At 43.3% G+C, this 20330-nt stretch overlaps 1 protein-coding gene across 1 annotated transcript in view; it reads left to right on the top strand.

Moving 5' to 3' along the window:
• Positions 1-20330, top strand: part of TRPM1 (transient receptor potential cation channel subfamily M member 1) — a 308504-nt gene that overhangs the window by 194370 nt on the left and 93804 nt on the right. The window contains exons 12-14 of the mRNA XM_069765815.1: positions 4195-4317; positions 4860-4877; positions 7284-7415. Coding sequence (XP_069621916.1) covers positions 4195-4317; positions 4860-4877; positions 7284-7415 — 273 coding nt within the window. The remainder of the gene's footprint in view (positions 1-4194; positions 4318-4859; positions 4878-7283; positions 7416-20330) is intronic.

Below are 20330 nucleotides of genomic sequence, written 5' to 3'. Positions count from 1 at the left end.
TTCTTTTGCAAGGATTCTTTGAATACTGCCATATGAGATCCTTGTGACCTCAGCTACATGCCTGATAGTCACTCTTCGATCTGCCAATACAACTTCTTCAACTTTTTTCACGTTTTCTTCATTGAGGGACGTGGATGGGCGTCCTTCACGATGTTCATCTTCCGTCGATGTTCTTCCCAGCTTAAATTCCTTGGCCCAGCATGCAACTGTGGAATATGGAGGAGAAGAGTCCCCCAATGTTTCCACCAAGTCGCTGTGTATGTCTTTGGTAGTCATTTTTTTCAAGCAGAGGTATTTGATGACAGCTCTGAGCTCGTTTTTTTCCATTTTGATGTTCACTCCTCGGCAGTTCATATTCAAATGAATGTAGCTCCCGGGAATCGTGGTCTATTTAAGTGATTTTTTTTTTCCTGGACTAGTGGGTACCTAAGAGAGAAGAAAACATTTTATTTTAATTTCTGTGTGCAATAGAAATAACCGATTATCATTACTTTTGGATCGCCCCTCGTAATGTGGCTCATGGTGGACAATCTTTCTGTCATGATGATGAGCCTCATTCCCTCCCCAATAACACACACACAAAATTCCACAATATATAAAAGGAAAATGGATATTACAGTGGGAAATAGTTAGCACCAGATGAATATCAGACCTTTTGAGATGGGCTCCTGGACATAGGGCCCAAATCTGTGCCTTTTAGAATGGGTAGTGTGGAGAGTGATGATTTGCACAGTAGCTGCCTCTTTAAATAGAGAATGATGGTGGTTATGGTGGTTTGTGCAACTAATACCCAATCATGAAGAAACAGTATGAACATAAAGAGAACAGTCTTTACTAATGATAATCGGGCAAGTAATTATTTACAAACAGCAAGAAATTGGTGTTCAGATTTACCCTCAAAGTTGAACATTGGCTCATACATGCAGATCTCTGTGGGACAGTTGTTTCATTAAATCAGTGTATTTATTCCTTAGGCTTCTTTCACAGTTCAGTTGTTTGGCGTCAGTCAGCTCCGACGTAGTGACGGATTGACGGATCCGTCACAATTGTTGAGAAAATGGTTCTAACGGATCCGTTTTTTTGACGGATCAGTTACTTGGGGGTTGTCTGGGAAAAGTATCTACTTTTTGGAGCATGCGCAATTGAAAAAGCGGATTGGGGCGACGGATCCACCGAAATGACGGTCGTGACGGATCCGTTGCCCATAAGGTGGCCATTCTATGGAATGGCGGACGCGACGGATCCGTCGCCAGACAAAAAACGCTACAATGTCCGTCAGTGTCTAGACGACGTCCGCCAAATTTCGACGGATCCGTTGCATGGCGGATGGAACGGACGACCATCCGCCACAATCCGTCGCTAATGCATGTCTATGGGAAAATAGCGGATCCGCCAAAAAAATGGCGGATCCGCTATTTGAGGAAAATGGCGGTTTAAGACTGACGCCAAAAGACTGAAGTGTGAAAGAGGCCTTAGCGCTAAGCTATGCTTCTGTTTGAGATAGCTTTTCCTCCTAGAGGTACAATAGGAATCTTCCTAATATGATGGCTGTCAGCTCACCCTCTTTTATTGGTCCCTTCTAGACACAGATGTCAGGGGAAGAAACTTCCTTTTCCTGGAATCTGCCTTCCTCTTCTTATTCCTTTCACATACTTGCTGACCCCTTATGCATGACTCAATTCTTACAATCTCACAGGAGTTAGCTCCTCCAAGCCTCATATGACTCTTAAGGTACCGTCACATTAAGCGACGCTGCAGCGATCTAGACAACGATGTCAATCGCTGCAGCGTCGCTGTTTGGTCGCTGGAGAGCTGTCACACAGACAGCTCTCCAGCGACCAACGATCCCGAAGTCCACGGGTAACCAGGGTAAACATCGGGTTACTAAGCGCAGGGCTGTGCTTAGTAACCCGATGTTTACCCTGGTTACCATTGTAAAAGTAAAAAAAAACACTACATACTTACATTCCGATGTCTGGTCATGTCCCTCGCCTTCAGCTTCCCGCACTGACTGAGCGCCGGCCGTAAAGCACAGCGGTGACGTCACCGCTGTGCTTTGCTTTACGGCCGGCGCTCAGCTGAAGGCGAGGGACGTGACCAGACACCGGAATGTAAGTATGTAGTGGTTTTTATTTTACATTTACAATGGTAACCAGGGTAAAGATCGGGTTACTAAACGCAGCCCTGCGCTTAGTAACCCGATGTTTACCCTGGTTACAAGTGAAGACATCGCTGAATCGGCGGCACACACGCCGATTCAGCGATGTCAGCGGGAGATCCAGCGACGAAATAAAGTTCTGGACTTTCCCCAGCGACCAACGATCTCCCAGCAGGGGCCTGATCGTTGGTTGCTGTCACGCATAACGATTTTGTTAACGATATCGTTGCTACGTCACAAAAAGCAACGATATCGTTAACGATATCGTTATGTGTGACGGTACCTTTAGCTGCAGTCATTGGCTGACTGCCCAGGAGAGTTTGTTCCAGAATCGACAGTACACAAAGCAGAGCTGGGTCACATGAACTGTCCGCTGTGTGGAAGATTGACCCTATTTGTGCTGCCTGTCAGCAGGTCTCACAATGTGTTACAACATACAGTTTACACAGGAGTCACAGTATTTGCATGAAACACACTATGCATCTGGTATACCATGGAGATGGCCACTTTGTGGGATACCACTCATATTTTCGCTGAGCAAAACAGTACGCAGCATCTTACAGTTCCAGCAATGTGGATGAGATTTATGTAAATCTCATACATACCCCCTGCGCTTTTTTGTTTTTCAAATCCGCAAGCATATCATTATCTCTTGTGGGTATACTGAATTTTCTGTGCAGATTTTCCCAATAGAATTGCATTAGATGCAGAAAATCCGCAGGTAAAAAACGCATATGGGTTTAGTGTTTCCACTGCAGCAGAAATGCATGTAATCTACACACTGTCTCAATGAAGTTTTCTGAAAGCCAAACACCAGAAAGTATGAAAAGCAAGAAAAGAAGCTTAATTTAAATCACTTCCGAAAAAGAGATTAAGCTCACAGCAATAAAAACACATGTAAAAAAACGCACTGAAAAATGCAACGAAAAAACGCAAGTAACCTAATTTAGCTAATAGGCGCAGAAAATCTGCATCATCAAAAACTCACCAAATGCTCATTGTGGGAGCGTAATCTTGTTGTGCAGAGAAGTAGACAGAGAAAGTAGCAATAGTAATCACACCCAGTAGCACAAAGGCCTCTCTGCTACATACTGTAATATTATTAATTATTTCTAACACAAAGTACATGGCAGTCCTCATTAAAAATGTTGCATTGGAGATAAGATGCTTCATGTTACTTCTGTGTTGGTGTGTATAGCTTATTAAGAAAAATATATATTGGCGTGCACTCTGAGTTTCACTAGTGGAGGTGCCAATTGAGGGGATTGGTGAGATCCCTCGTAGACCATGTAGAATAAATATCAATTTCACACTCCTTTTGAATGCAAACAAGATTTCTTTTATTATAGTTCAAAAAATAAGAGCAATCTTTGAATGTCAACACATTTTGGCCAATTCGGCCTTTTTAACGATAATTGCACTCAGTAGGTATTCTCTTCTAGACAAGGATTTTTCTTCACTGGAGGTGCGATTTGGTAAATCTGGAAAGTATAGTTCAAGAGATATCCTTGATTAGGTTGATGAATCTGGAAAGTCTGTATTTCACATGTCCCAGACGGGTGCTTACTTAAACATTTAAGCAAGCACCCGGTCAGGGACATGTGAAATACAGGCTTTCCCCATTTATCAACCTACTCAAGGATATCTTATGATCTATACCTTCCAGACTTAACAAATCGCACCTCCATGGAAGAAAAATCCCAGTCTAGAAGAGAATACCTACTGAGTGCAACTATCATGAAAAAGGCCGAGTTGGTTGAAACGCATTGACATTCAAAGGTTGCTCTTATTTTTTGAACTTCAATAAAAGAAATCTTGATTGCATTCAAAACGAATGTGCAATTGATATTTATTCTATTTACGGTAGCTTATTAAGAGTAGGGAAAAATCCCCTTCCTCCGAAGAAACAAAACATGGCAGGGCTACTCTTTCCTTTTAAAATCTTGGCATTCTTTACAATTTTATAACTTAAGTAAGAGAGACTTAAACCGTATTGCTTTGACTGCCAAGTTATTGCTACTTTTCTTTGATTTCAGGTAATATTAGGAATTCTTTTTCCACCGACCATTCTGTTTCTGGAATTCCGGTCCCATGATGATCTTTCATTTCATACCTCAAAAGAATATGAAGAAGGAAAAGAGAAAGAAGATGATAACATGGTAAGAACCTACTTATACTGCCATTTGTGGATCACTGGAAATATGTTATCTGTTGATTACTCGCAGAAAATGAATTTACAGCAAAAATTGATATGGGACCTGTGAAAAAATTCATACCACTATTGAGGCCATTAAATTTTGTATTATACTCTTGTAATATACATTTTTGCTTGATTCTCTATCTCACGCAGTAATGTAGATGTTATGCTTGCTCTGAGATTGTTGCATTAGGGTCAAGATACTGTCCATCAAGGTCTTGTTACATGACCTTTACAAAGCTCCTTCCAGCTCACCGGCCCCACAGCTGCCGAGCAACAGTGCAGGGAGATAGTGTCCCCCTGCTCTGCTGCAGAGTTTAACTGTATCGGCAGGCCGCGCTGCGATGCCCAAATGCTAAAATGCCCCATGCATTTAAGTAAAAAAAATTTCCAAAGGTGGACAACAATTTCAATTTGTTGATACTGGGTGATAATTTCTAAATTGCAGGGAGTCCATGCTTGGTACATGCTCCACCGCAGCTCCGATCAAATCAGAGTCCATAGAAATTGGTATGGGTTCTGGTAATTGGTAGAGGTAACAGCAGTCAAACCAACAGACGTGAAGTAATTACCTATCTTGTGAATAGGTGATAACTTCTTTTTGCTAGAATACCCCTATAGGAAAAGCATTTTGTATGTTATGTAACTGTAAATATCCTAATGTATTTAGGACACTGAAGCTTTGAGCATTATATAGTGGTTAGCAAAAATATTCACCCCTTGGCTTTTTACCTATTTTGTTACATTACAACCTGGGTTTAAATATTTTTGTGATCTGATTTGTCTGTAATGCATCAGCACTAAATAGTCTACGTTGGTGAAATGAAGTGAGAAAAATCAAGGCATAAATTAAATTTATGACATATAGATGAAAAATGCGGCAGCACTCACCGAAGGTTGCGTGGTCCGGATTCTTTATTAGAAACACTTACAGTGCAGATAACATGCTGACGGCACGTTGAAGCGCTACAGTTGGCGCGAAACGGCCGTTGTCTTTCCCTGCTCACCTCCTCTTCTTTCCTGCTCCCCCGTGCCGTCAGCATGTTATCTGCACTGTAAGTGTTTCTAATAACGAATCCGGACCACGCAACCTTCGGTGAGTGCTGCCGCATTTTTCTTCTATATGTCATGGATTTGTTGCTTGTCTTCATGCGAGCACCGCTGCTGTGAGGATCGGGCTCTCCTATCCCACCACGCGCTTATTGTAGCTGAGATATATATAGCGGCTGTGCAGCTTTACTGTTTTCTTGGATGGACATAAATTAAATTTATAGGATCAAAAAACAAAAAATTGGCATGTGCATATGTATTCACCCCTTTTGTTACAAAGTCCCTAAAAATTCCTGCAGAAATTACTTTCATAAGGGACATGCTTAGTGAAAGGAAGTCCACCTGTGTGCAATCTAAGTGTCACAAGGTCTGTCAGAAAATACATAACCTTTCTGAAAAGCCACAGAGGCTACAACACCATTAAGCAAGAGGCACCACTAACCAAACATGAAGACCAAGTAGAACTCTAAACAAGTCAGGGACAAAGTTGTTGACATGTAAAGGTCAGAGTTTGGGTGTAAAAAAAAGCCCAATCTCCAATGATCCCCCGGAGCACCATCAAATCTATTATCATTAAACGGAAAGAACATGATACCAGAAAAAACCTGCCAAGAGAGGGCCGCCATGAGGATAACCCTGAACAAGCTGCAGAGTTCCCAATCAGAGACTGGATTATCGGCACATACAACCACAATAAGCAGTACACTCCATAGAGATGGCATTTATGGAAGAGTGGGCAGAAAAAAAGCCATTACTTAGGCACAAAAATTGTAAGGCTCGTTTTGAGTTTGGCAAAAGACATATTGGAAACTCCCCAAACATATGGAGGAAGCTGCTGGGGTCAGATGAGACCAAAATATAACTTTTCAGTCACCAAGGTAAACGCTATGTCTATCGCAAAATCAGCACCGCTCATCACCTCAAGAACACCATCACCACAGCGGAACATGGTGGTGGCAGTATCATACTGTGGGGATGGTTTTTGACAGCAAGGACAGGAAAAATGGTCAGAGTCGAGGGGAAGATGGATGGTGCGGACTACATGGATATTCTTGAGCAAAACCTGTTTCAGTCTGTCAGTGATTTGAAACTGGGAAGGAGGTTCACCTTCCAACAAGACAATGACCCAAAGTATACTGGCTAAAGCAACACTCATGTGGTTTAAGGGCAAATGTGTAAATGTTTGGAGTGGCCTAGTCAAAGCCCAAACCTTAATGTAATTGAGAATCTGTGGTCAGACTTGAAGATTGTTGTTCACCAGAGGAAACCATCTAACTTGAAGAAGCTGGAATAATAATAATAATTTTATTTCTATAGCACCAACATATTCTGCAGCACTTTACATTTTTAGAGGGGACTTGTACAGACAATAAAATACATTACAGCATAACAATAATCACATAAATCAACAGCTACCAAGAGGAGTGAGGGCCCTGCTCGCAAGCTTACGATCTATGAGCTGGAGCAGTTTTGCCATGAGGAATGGGCAAAAATCCCAGTGGCAAGATGTGGAAAGCTCATAAAGAGTTATCCAAAGCGACGTGTAGCTGTAATATCCATAAAAGGAGGTTCTACGAAGTACTGACTTTAGGGGGTGAATAGGTATGCAAAATTAAGTTTTCAGCTATTTTGTCCTTTTTTTAATTCACAATAAAAAGAAAGCCAACTATTCAAATTTTAGGAATGTTCTTTACATAAACAGATGCAAGTGAAAGTGAAATTCCAGTTTGTCAGGTAGCAACCATGAAAAATGCCAAGGGGGGTGGGGGAATACTTTCACAAGCCACTGTACATTTTCAATTTATACATCTTTCAATGCCTGCATTTATTATTTTTGAATTTTTTGTAAACATATTTGTTTGCTAAATTTGTCATTAGGATGGAAATGCTGATGCCAATTCTCGGAAAGGAGATGAAGAAAACGGCCATAGAAAACAAAGGAGTATTCCTATTGGCACAAAGATCTATGAATTCTACAATGCTCCCATAGTTAAATTCTGGTTTTATACAGTAAGTAATATGGACTTCTTTTAACCAATTTAGTTGTTTGTTTTTTGGGGGGTTGTGGAGTATGACATTTTTCAAACCACCTCAAAAAGGTGGAAGTTTGCATCTGGTTACTAACACAATTACAGATCCCTACTACTATCGCCTCTACTTTTTCCTTAATTCTAGTCTTAAAAAACTTTTTAATGTTTAGATGTACTGCAATCAAACAAAAATCCCACAAATCATATAACTAATTACTGTGACCCCTAGGTTTTTATTTATAAATTAGGCTTACAAAAGTGATTTGTTACAATTCAGAATTCTAAGCATTAAAATTTTTTTGCACGTAACATAACATTATTTATTTTCAATTATTACACTTCATTATAAAGAGTTATATTTCCGTCAGAAAATATAACTCATCAATTTAAGTAAATATATATACAATAACTTATTCTTAAAAGAACCACCAAACTCCCTAACCATTCCAAATCGGTACACACTGTGTATACAGTTAGCAGAACAATATTGTATCATACAATTAGGTTCTGTAGAAGGACGTAGATCTGGGGATTTATTATGATGGAATATAGGCTGAACTGGATGGACAAATGTCTTTTTTCGGCCTTACTAACTATGTTACTATGTTACTATACAGGCTTGTTTTCGAGCATGTTTGGTGGTTCAATTTTTGGTAATGACTCGGATTGAAATAAAAACATATAACATGCTTTTTTCAGACTATTGACTGTTGAAAAGTGTAATTGACTCTTATTCAATGCAATTCAGGAAAATGGTATGTGGATGTACACCAGGAATTTGCCCTAAAGACACTCTTTTGCCAAGTGTTTAACCAATGATAATAATGTTAAAAATATGAATGCTGAGAATTTCACAGCCTTTATACTGAACATAGAGCCCAAACCTGATTAGAACCCAGCCTTGCCTATTTAAACGGAACCTGTCACCTCAGAAAATGTAATCATCTACCTGCGGATATAGGGTTAATCTGCTTTGTTATACTGCCTTGCTGCCTTTTTGAAAATGTGGTACTGAGAGAAATTGAAATTATTTGAGATACCAGATTCCAGCAATGGGGATTTTCACAAAGCGATTACAGTCACCGCTCACAGCATTGCAAACTGTACTATGAGTGGCAGCTGTAAGCATGTTCCGGCACTTTGATTGACAGCTAGCTCTGTGCAGGTGTGCTGTCACGGGATTATCGCGACAGAGAGGAGTCGGAAGACCGCAGCGTCTGATTTCTCCTACTCCTGCACTGTTTTAGAAGCACTTCACCTTAACATTAAAAGTGCAGGTTTGTTTTAGCAGTGCAAGGGTTAATCTGCTCAGTTGAGAGCTCTTGGAAGCTTTCCTGCATTAAGGCTCTCAGCTGTTTTCTGCTGACCACTCCCCTCTCATATATATTCTGAGCCCTGGCAAGTACTCATTGCCAGAGCTAGCTTCATGCTACATGGTTAGGAGATGGTGGTTTGTTGTTGTATGAGAATGCTTTTAGTGGATTTATCAGAGACTGCTGCTAGGTTTTGTTTGCGTGCTAATTCCCCTTCTTCTACTACTTTGGATTTAACCTATCTTCAACTCACCCAGTGTTTACCTCTGTTGTTTGTGTGATTATATTTGTATGATTGGTATTTTCCCTGTGTGAGATAGCGCTTACTGCATGTGTTGGGGGACACTCACTTAGCAACGGGATTCAGTCACACAGGCACGATTTTCTCTATTAAACAGTCCATGCGGTTTATTATGCAGTCATTAGTGTTGAGCATTCCGATACCGCAAGTATCGGGTATCGGCCGATACCTGCGGTATCGGAATTCCGATACCGAGATCCGATACTTTTGTGGTATCGGGTAACGGTATCGGATACATAGAGATGTGTAAAATAAAGAATTAAAATAAAAAATATTAATATATTTACCTCTCCGGCGGCCCCTGGACTCAGCGCGGGTAACCGGCAGGCTTCGTTGTTCAAAATCAGCGCTTTTAGGACCTGAGAATCACGTCCCGGCTTCTGATTGGTCGCGGGCCGCCCATGTGACCGCCACGCGACCAATCACAAGCCGCGACGTCATTCGCAGGTCCTTAACGCGCTCATTTTTTAAAAATGAGCGCGTTAATGGCTTTCAAAGACGTAGCGGCTTGTGATTGGTCGCGGCCACGCGACCAATCACAAGCTGCGACGTCACCGCAAGCTATTAACGCGCTCATTTTAAAAAATGAGCGCGTTAATGACTTTCAAAGACGTAGCGGCTTGTGATTGGTCGCGGCCACGCGACCAATCACAAGCCGCGACGTCACCGCAAGCTATTAACGCGCTCATTTTTAAAAATGAGCACGTTAATGACTTTCAAAGACGTAGCGGCTTGTGATTGGTCGCGGCCACGCGACCAATCACAAGCCGCGACGTCACCGCAAGCTATTAACGCGCTCATTTTTAAAAATGAGCGCGTTAATGACTTTCAAAGACGTAGCGGCTTGTGATTGGTCGCGGCCACGCGACCAATCACAAGCCGCGACGTCACCGCAAGCTATTAACGCGCTCATTTTTAAAAATGAGCGCGTTAATGGCTTTCAAAGACGTAGCGGCTTGTGATTGGTCGCGGCCACGCGACCAATCACAAGCCGCTACGTCTTTGAAAGTCATTACCGCGCTCATTTTTAAAAAATGAGCGCGTTAAGGACCTGCGAATGACGTCACGGCTTGTGATTGGTCGCGTGGCGGTCACATGGGCGGCCCGCGACCAATCAGAAGCCGGGACGTGATTCTCAGGTCCTAAAAGCGCTGATTTTGAACAAAGAAGCCTGCCGGTTACCCGCGCTGAGTTCAGGGGCCGCCGGAGAGGTAAATATATCAATATTTTTTATTTTAATTCTTTATTTTACACATCCCTATGGATCCCAGGGCCTGAAGGAGAGTTTCCTCTCCTTCAGACCCTGGGAACCATGAGAATACCTTCCGATACTTGATGTCCCATTGACTTGTATTGGTATCGGATATCGGTATCGGCGATATCCGATATTTTTCGGGTATCGGCCGATACTATCCGATACCGATACTTTCAAGTATCGGACGGTATCGCTCAACACTAGCAGTCATAAATCGGGTCATGCACAGTTCACTATATACTTCATGGAACACAATAGGCACCAACAGATGACATTAAGTTGCAGCTTTAACTTAGATACTTCATATACGGCTTTATCTCACAGTTCAGACACTACACCCGCCAGTCCTCCTTGACTAGTTCCCGGGGGGTGTCCGTACGCCGTATCAATGTCTCTAATCATATAGCGCACACGACATTGGTTCTCATTCTCTAAACATGCCGGACCTCACTTTGTCCAGTTACCGTTGGAGACCACACAGTTCATTACTGACCCTCGTCAGTGCATACAGTTCCCCATACTCTGGGTTACCTTCCAGGAGCTCCTGCTTCACATGCTGACTCCTGTCAGTACTCTCTCTCTCAGGGAAGCTGCCGAACTGGGATCACCGTCCCGGACAATGCCTTGCTCACCAGTCCACCTGACAGTCCAGATCCTCAGACGGGCTGTAGCTCCCCCAATGCAGTGCCATCACAGACTCTGCTTACATGGCCACTCCATGCGCAATTCAGGAAGTCCTACTCCCAGGATCTTCCAACACAGGTTGTGCTCTTCAGGAAGTCCTACTCCCAGGAACTTCCAACACAGGCCTTTAGATCCAAGGCCTCTCAGTGCACTATTCAGGAATCGATCCTACTCCCAGGACTGCCCAGCACACAAGCCTTCAGTGCCAAAGCACCTCCACGTGCTATTCAGGGAGATATCACTTCCAACACATAGGCTTCCAGGACCTTGCACATAGACCAAATAAATCCAAACACTCTCCCAATGTGACCACCATGGTCACATTATGTAACTGTAACCACTCCCATAGATGGGAGGTGTGTGTGGTTAGTCAGATGCATGTAGAAAAGCAGCGGAGACACCATCACGTGTTTCTCAACGCAAGCAATAAATAGCTAGGTCTTTCACCGGGAAGGAACAACCACGAGAAGGGCAGCATCCAAAAAGGACAACTACCTATGCCAAAACATGGTATCCATCCACAGACAACTGTTTCGGGGTATTTGCCCCTCATCAATGTGGAGTAGGAAACTGGCTATTAGGAGCAGTGCCTAGTAAAAGGAATATAAACAAGGATGAATGACCTCGGGGAGATCAAAGCATCCAACACCGTGGAGACACCATCACGTGTTTCTCAACGCAGTGATCCAGAATACTGCTCCCATCCCTTATGGGAAATATGCAAATGCATGTAGAAAAGCCACGGAGACACCATCACGTGTTTTCCTTTTTGGATGCTGCCCTTCCCGTGGTTGTTCCTTCCCGGTGAAAGACCTGGCTATTTATTGCTTGTGTTGAGAAACACGTGATGGTGTCTCCGCTGCTTTTCTACATGCATTTGCATATTTCCCTTAAGGGATGGGGGCAGTGTTCTGAATCACTGCGTTGAGAAACACTTGATGGTGTCTCCGCGGTGTTGGATGTTTTGATCTCTCCGAGGTCATTCATCCTTATGTTTATATGTGGTTAGTCAGACACGCCCAGCTCTCCAACTAACCTTGCAAGCCTCCCTTTACAACTATACAAACACTTGTGGGACTACAGGTCTCAGAACAACAACATTACTGGCTTACAGCGCAGACTCCCTCTGCGATACATACCAGCCATTTACAATAATGCCAGTCACTATCTCATTATCGCCATTACAGTTATGCCTCCATGCGTATCCTGAGGAGCACATACAGCGCCCCCTACTTGCAGAATGGGTCACTGCATCACACCTGTTTGTATTAGCTTGTTAGTTTGGTTGGTGTATTACTGTACAATACTACTATCCCCTTCCCTGGGTGGGGGAAGGGTACAGACAGAGGGTTGGTTCAGGAGCTAAGGCAAGGTACATAGCCCTGGCGTCTTCACTATCAGAAGTAATCTGGGGAACAGAGTGAGCTATGGCTCCCCTACTGTTAGGGACAGGGAAAGAGCCCCTGGTCCCAGGACACTCGACAACAGAGTTGTGACATGTGCTGTTTACAGCCATCCGTGACAGTTAAGTGAGTGGTGTTGTGAGAGGTGACTGTAGCTGCACCATGCACTCCCCCAGCAGCTCTCTGGAAAAAATAAGTTAATTTTCTCCTGGAATCCGCACCATTAGCAAGCAGCATTTTAACACTTTTTACCTACAGATGAACCTATATCGGCAGGTAAATAGTATTTTCTGACTTGACAGGTTCCCTTTCACAAATAGTCTCTTCACATAAAAAGAGAACAGGGACTCTAGTGCCACCTGGTGGAAATCGAAATCCTAAAAGTCAGTAATGACTTTTTTTGTCCTCCACTGCCAATTAGCATTTTTATGTTTGCACTTTTTCTTCCTCCTCTGTCAAAGCCATAACAGGATGATTAATAAAGATTTGCATAGCACACACTCACTGTAATACAAAGCGCTGAATTCATTAACAGGTTCATGCCATTTAATGAATTCGGGGCATCATCTGAGTGGCGTGCACCGTCAACCGCGCCAATGTTCCTCCAGTCTAGGACTTTGATGAATTGGACGTGGCCATGCCCTGTTCTGCCCTGGCTTCTGCCCAGCTTTGCCAATTTTGACAAATCTGATTTAAACAGGTGTAAAAACACCAAACGTCACAAATTTTTTGAGCAACTATATGTTGCAGAAAAAGTTTGAGACTTTTCAAAGCTTTTATGCCACATTTCTGGGATAAAAGCTTTGATGAATCAGCCCCATCATTTTTTTATTTTTTGTTGGCAAGTTGTAGTTTTGAAAAAATGGTGGTATGAAATTGTGAAAAAAAAATGCCATTGTTGTATTGTTATACACTGAATGGTAAAAATGACAATAAACTTGATTCTTCAGGTGAGTATACCGTATATACTCGAGTATAAGCCGACCTGTGTATAAGCCGAACCCCCTAATTTTGCCACAAAAAACTGGGAAGACTTAATGACTCGAGTATAAGCCAAGGGTGGAAAATGCAGCAGCTACTGGTAAATTTCAAAAATAAAAATAGATACCAATAAAAGTAAAATTAATTGAGACATCAGTAGTTTAAGTGTTTTTGAATATCAATATTGAATCAGGAGCCCCATATAATGCTCCATACAGTTCATGATGGACCCCATAAGATGCTCCATACAAAATACGCCCCATATAATGCTCCATACAGTTTATGATGGGCTCCATAAGATGCTCCATATTAAAATATGCCTCATATAATGCTCCACAAATGAGGATTATGGCCCCATAAGATGCTCCATACAGATATTTGCCCCATATAATGCTGCACATGGCCCCATACAGATATTTTCCCCATATAATGCTGCACATAGCCCCATAAGATGCTCCTTACAGATATTTTCCCCATATAATGCTGCACATGGCCCCATACAGATATTTGCCCCATATAATGCTGCACATGGCCCCATAAGATGCTCCACACAGATATTTGCCCATATAATGCTGCAAATGGCCCCATACAGATATTTGCCCCATATAATGCTGCACATGGCCCCATAAGATGCTCCATACAGATATTTTCCCCATATAATGCTGCGCATGGCCCGATACAGATATTTGCCCCATATATTGCTGCACATGGCCCCATAAGATGCTCCATACAGATATTTGCCCCATATTATGCTGCACATGGCCCCATAAGATGCTCCATACAGATATTTACCCCATATAACGCTGCACATGGCCCCATGAGATGCTCCATACAGACATTTGCCCCATATGCTGTTGCTGCGATTAAAATAATAAAAAATTACATACTCACCTCTCAGGCCCCCGGCACTTGCTATATTCACCTGCTCCCCGTTCCACCGCCGCCCGCCGCTGTGTCTTACCCGTCCTCTGCACTGACATTCAGGCAGAGGGCGGCGCGCACTAATTGCCTCATCGCCCTCTCTGATCAGAGCGTCACTGCAGAGGACGCGGAAGACGCTGAGGCGCCGATGGTGGAATGGGGAGCAAGTGAATATCACACACTGCGTTATACTCACTTGCTCCTGGCGCGGTCCCTGCACTTCTGTTCCCAAGCGCCGGCAGCTTCTTCCTGTAGTGAGCGGTCACATGGTACCGCTCATTACAGTAATGAATATGCGGCTCTGCTCCTATGGGAGTGGAGTGGGGTACATATTAATTACTGTAATGAGCGGTACCATGTGACCGCTCACTACAGGAAGAAGCTGCCGGTGCCGGGGAACCAGGGACGTGCAGGGACCGCGCCAGGAGCAGGTGAGTATTATTACACAGCTCGCCTCCCCCTCCCCTGCCGACCAAAGGGTATGACTCGAGTATAAGCCGAGAGGGTTACTTTCTACCCAAAAAAGTGGGCTGAAAATTTTGACTTAGGCCGGCTTCACACTCAGCGTATGAAAATACGGTCCGTATATTACGGCCATAATACGCTGAAAAGTCCCGAAAATAGTGGTCCGTAGCTCCTCCGTAGGCAGGGTGTTTCAGCGTTTTTTGCGCATGGCATCCTCCTCATGTAATCCGTATGTCATCCGTACTGCGTGTTTTTATCGCAGGCTTGCAAAACCGACATACGGATATACAAGGGATCCATGTGTTAAAAAAAAAAAATATATATATATATATATACTGTCTATATATATATATATATATATATATATATATATATATATATATATATATGTCAGTAGACACATATATGTATATATATTAATATTTCATCCAGCGCGATATAGCAGAAAGCCGGTAATTCAATTACCGGCTTTTGCTTTCTCCTTCCTAAACCCGACATGATATGAGACATGGTTTACATACAGTAAACCATCTCATATCACCATTTTTTTGCATATTCCACACTACTAATGTTAGTAGTGTGTATATGCTAAATTTGGCCGTTCTAGCTAGTAAATTAAGGGGTTAAATGGCGGAAAAAATTGGCGTGGGCTCCCGCACAATTTTCTCCGCCAGAGTGGTAAAGCCAGTGACTGAGGGCAGATATTAATAGCCTGGAGAGGGTCCATGGTTATTGTCCCCCCCTGGCTAAAAACACCTACCCCTAGCCACCCCAGAAAAGGCACATCTGGAAGATGCGCCTATTCTGGCACTTGGCCACTCTCTTCCCATTCCCGTGTAGCGGTGGGATATGGGGTAATGAAGGGTTAATGTCACCTTGCTATTGTAAGGTGACATTAAGCCAGATTAATAATGGAGAGGCGTCAATTATGACACCTATCCATTATTAATCCAATACTAGTAAAGGGTTAAAAAAATACACAAACACAATATTAAACATTATTTTAATGAAATAAAAACAAAGGTTGTTTTAATATTTTATTGAACGCCCATTCCAATCACTGAAGACCCTCGTTCTGTAACAAAAAAAACATAATAAACCAACAATATCCTTACCTTCCGCAGATCTGTAAAGTCCAACGATGTAAATCCATCTGAAGGGGTTAAAATATTGCTGCGGTTTTCTACGGCCGTAGAAAGCCGTATAATACTGATCAGTTTAATACGGCAGATAGGAGCAGGGGCATAGAGAATAATTGTGCCGTATGTTTTGCGAGTTTTACGGACGTAGTTTCTGCGCTCTTACGTCCGTAAAACTCGCAAGTGTGAAGTCGGCCTTATACTTGAGTATATACGGTAATTACGGTGATTTCAAACTTGCATAGATTTTTTATTTACGTGGTAAAAAAATATTCAGAAGCTTGTTTAAAAACATACCAAAACATTTTTATATGTGTCGCCATTTTCCAAAACCCATAATGTTTTTTACTTTTCTGTTCAGAGAACCGTGTTCTTTCCATAGTGACTTTAATGCTTTATTGATTCCAATTTGGGGTACATATGACGTTTTGATTGATTTTATTGCTCATTTATGGAGATGTGGTAACCAACAAAAAAAACACATCTTGGCTTTCTGATTTTATTTCTCTTTATTGCATAATCCATATGGATTAATAATTCTACATTTTAAAAAATCAGACTTTTATGACAATTTTCTCTTCACCAAACATATTTGGTGATGCCAAATATGCTTATATTTGTTTTTCCAATTTCTTTTTTTAATAGGGGGAAAAGGGGAGTGATTTGAATTTTAACATTTTCGTAATTTTTTTTTATAGTTTTGAAAACTTATCATTTTTCACTTTATTTTTTACTCCCCATAGTATTCCACTGCATTGCAGTATGTGGTATAAGGGCTCAAAACCCATCAGCATGAATAAAACTGGTTTGATATTGTTCCTGAAAAGTCAGACAGGTGTCATGGGAGTACAATGAAATAAAGACACGAACACCTTTATTTTAAATAAAAAAAAGTTATACTCACCCTTACGCCTAATCCACTGAAGCGGATGTTCCCTGTTAAACACCAAAAATAATAACCATATCCTTCACCAGTCCAATGTAAAGATATTCCTCTGATGCCCATATCTCCTGTAAAAGAAAAAAACATATTCCTCACCTCTCCAGTGAGAAGATAGTTAATTTGTCCCTTGACGAGTCTAGCTTTGCTATATCTAGTTGCCATGCTGAATGGTGGCATGATTCGAGCATTCAGCCTTGCAGCCAGCAGAGACACTGAGCTGTGCTTTCTATTCTATTCTGACTTGTTACGCTGTGATTTTACTGTACTCGGCTGATGAAATGCCGGGTTTTATAGGAGATGTGTGTGTAAAAATTATACGGTACATATATGATCCGTGTGCTGTGCGATTTTTTTTCTCGCACCATTGACTTGCATTGCCGAGTCTTGTCCGATATACAAGGACAATCACGGCGCACTGCAAATCTTTTCTCAGTCCAATCTGAGCTGAGGAAAAATAGAAGAGGAGCAGGGAATCATAGAACAACATTAGGAAGCGTGGAATCTGATTTTTTTATTGAATTGCACTTGTCCGTTTTTCTCGCAAATGAGTATGAGCCCTTAGTCTGAATCTCCTATGAAGCTCAGGAAGCACCGAGGTACCAAGATGGAAGCTTTGAGCAGACCACTGAATGCCGTCATAATCCATCTGTGCCCCACAATTTTGGTGCATGGGAGGGGGCAATTTAAATATTGCTGTCAAAGATTTGTTGCTGTCAAATGGTTAACAGCAACGATCGGAACTCAGCTCTGCTCACTGCTGTTAAAGAAAAATGCCAACTATGTAACATAACCAGAACTTAAAGCAGGTAAAGGGAGGTCTCCTCCAAAACAAGTGGACTTCAGTGCAAACATACAGTTGCATCCATTTGCACCAAGGAGTTAAAGTGCCTTGCCACAGTGGCGTATCTAGGGGGGCAGCCGGGGCATATGCCCCGGACACAGCTAGCAGGGGGGCGCAGTCGGGCCGCCTAATGCAGCGGTCCGCAGTGTCTCCCATGGCAGCTGCATTTTGCCGCCCCCCGGACTGGGAGTCAGCTGTTCTCTGTGCCGACTGTCAAGCTGACAGCCAGCACAGAGAAGCTGCAGCGCGCCGGCTCCCAGTATTCAATTGTACTCGTATCTTACAGACACGAGTACAATTGCAGATCTGACTGCAGTGACTAGAATGGAGGTGATTTCGGGAGGTAATGATGTCACCGGAAGGGTTGGGGCCTCCTTCAGTCCACTCCAGTGAAGACACCATAGCAGGAAGCTGCTGAGGCTGCTAGAGGACTGAGGGTCTGCCGCATGGAGCCGTGTGAGGAGATTACCGAGGTGTGTGGGGAATAGGGGGGTGATGAAGGGCAGTGTACTGGATGATGAGAGGCTGTGTGGAGAATGGAGGGATAATGAGGTGCTGTGTGGGGAATGGGAGGATGATGAGGGGCTGTGTAGTGGATGATAAGAGGCTGTGTGGGGAATGGGGGGATAATGATGGGGGGCTGTGTAGTGGATGATAAGAGGCTGTGTGGGGAATGAGGGGATGATGAGGGGCTGTGTGGGGAGTGGGGGGATTATGAGGGGCTGTGTGGGGAGAAGGGGCGATAATGAGGGGCTTTGGGGGTGAAGGGGGTGATGAGGGGCTGTATGGGGGTGATGGGGGGCTTGTGGGGAATGGGGGGATGAGAGGCTGTGTGGGTGATGATGAGGGCTTGTGTGGGGAATGGGGGGATGATGAGGGGCTCTGTGGAGAATTTGGGGATGATGAGGGTCTGTATGGGGATGATGAGGGCCTGTGGGGAATGGGGGGTGATGAGGGCCTGGGGGAATGGGGGGGCTGTATGGGGAATGGGGGGATGATGGGGGCCTGTGTGGGGAATGAGGGAGTGATGAGGGGCTGTGTGGGGAATGAGGGGATGATAAGGGGCTGTGTGGGGGTGATGAGGGGGAGATGGGGTTGATGAGGGGCTGTGGGGGGATGAGCATATTGGGGTGATGAGGGGCTGTGTGGGAAATGGGGGGATTTATTGTGTGGGCAGAATTGGAGTGGGGATGGGAGATTTAATGTGTGGGGGAGATTTGAGGACACAAAATGAAGAGCAAAGGGGGTGAGATGGGGGGCATATATGAGGAAACAGTACCGGGGAATGAGGGCATGTGTGAGGAAACATGTATGAGGGTGATGGGATGTGTGCAGACACAGTATGGGGAGTCAGGTGAGCAGGCAGTATAGAAAGTGAGGGGGTAAATATATGAGGAGACAGTATGGTGAACAGGAGGAATGTGAGAAGAGACAGTATGAGGAGGGAGGGGAATAGTGTGAGGAGACAGTATGGGGGGAGAAAAGTGAGTGGGCACAGAATAGAAACTGAGTAGTGGGGGCGTAGCATGGAGGGACAGTGTAAGGGCACAGCCAGGAGGGGACAGTATACCAAGGAGGGGGAGTGTGATGAAAGTACAGTATAAATACTGGGACCTATAGGGAGGACACAGTGTGAGAGGACAGTGTGAAGAGGGGGGCCAGTATGGAAAAAGCAGGGCTGAGAAGCGGCGAAATGCACGTCGGGGACATTCAGTGAGCAGTGCTGCATGCGGTGAGGATATATTTTTACTCTCCTTCTTTCTCCCCTTCCCCCCTTTTTATTGTACGCACTGGTTATTATACTTGAGTTTATGGTGCACTTGCATGGAGACGGGTATAATGGACAGCGCTCTATTTACTTCATTAGAGCTATGATGGAACTTCAGGAGGGGTTTTTTGACCTTTGGGAGTTGTAGAATAAGTATGTGTCCCTCACCAGTTACCGCATACATAGTTGAGTCTGGATATACTAGATATGCGGCACGCTCTACCTTTTAGGTGTCTATTCAACACATCTGTTCATATTGTTTGTATGTTTTTTATATGTTAATTTTTGTATTGTCACTATTAAAGTTTTTTTGTACAACTTTTAACTAAACTCCGTTTGTTTCTCATGTTTATATATTGTCATATTTGGAGGTAAACGTAGTGACCAGGTAATTGGTAAGGGTCACACAATGAGTCTGGATTTTGTGTTACTAAAGGTACCTGGATGTAAATGTTATGTGTGATGCTAACTAACTCATGTTTTTTTATGCTAGGAGCTTTAAAGGGGATGTCCAGGTTTGTAATGAGTCTGCAGTCATTCTTTGTGACTGCAGACTTCTGAGTTCTCACAGTGCGCACTGCACGCTGTCAGGATTCTCTCGTGCTGGCGATTTACATATATGTAGTCACGTGCTGACTAGACATGTGTGGCCTCTCTATGAAAATGAACTGAGCGAGGCCGGGCATGTCTAGTCGGAATGTGGTCAGAAGTATACATATCGCATGCTAGTGCTGACATAACTGTCCACCACCAAGGGAGAATCCTAAAAGTGGGCAGTGCATTAGTTGTGAGAATTCAGAAGTCTGCAATGTCAGGATTCAGCTCTGCAGGTTCCAGTAGTCGTCACATGGACACTTCACTCATATGCGATTTTCATACTT

The sequence above is a fragment of the Ranitomeya imitator genome, chromosome 4 (genome assembly GCF_032444005.1).
Source record: "Ranitomeya imitator isolate aRanImi1 chromosome 4, aRanImi1.pri, whole genome shotgun sequence".
NCBI lineage: Eukaryota > Metazoa > Chordata > Amphibia > Anura > Dendrobatidae > Ranitomeya > Ranitomeya imitator.
Note: the sequence above shows the minus strand (reverse complement) of the source record. Positions and strands in the feature narration are given on the sequence as shown.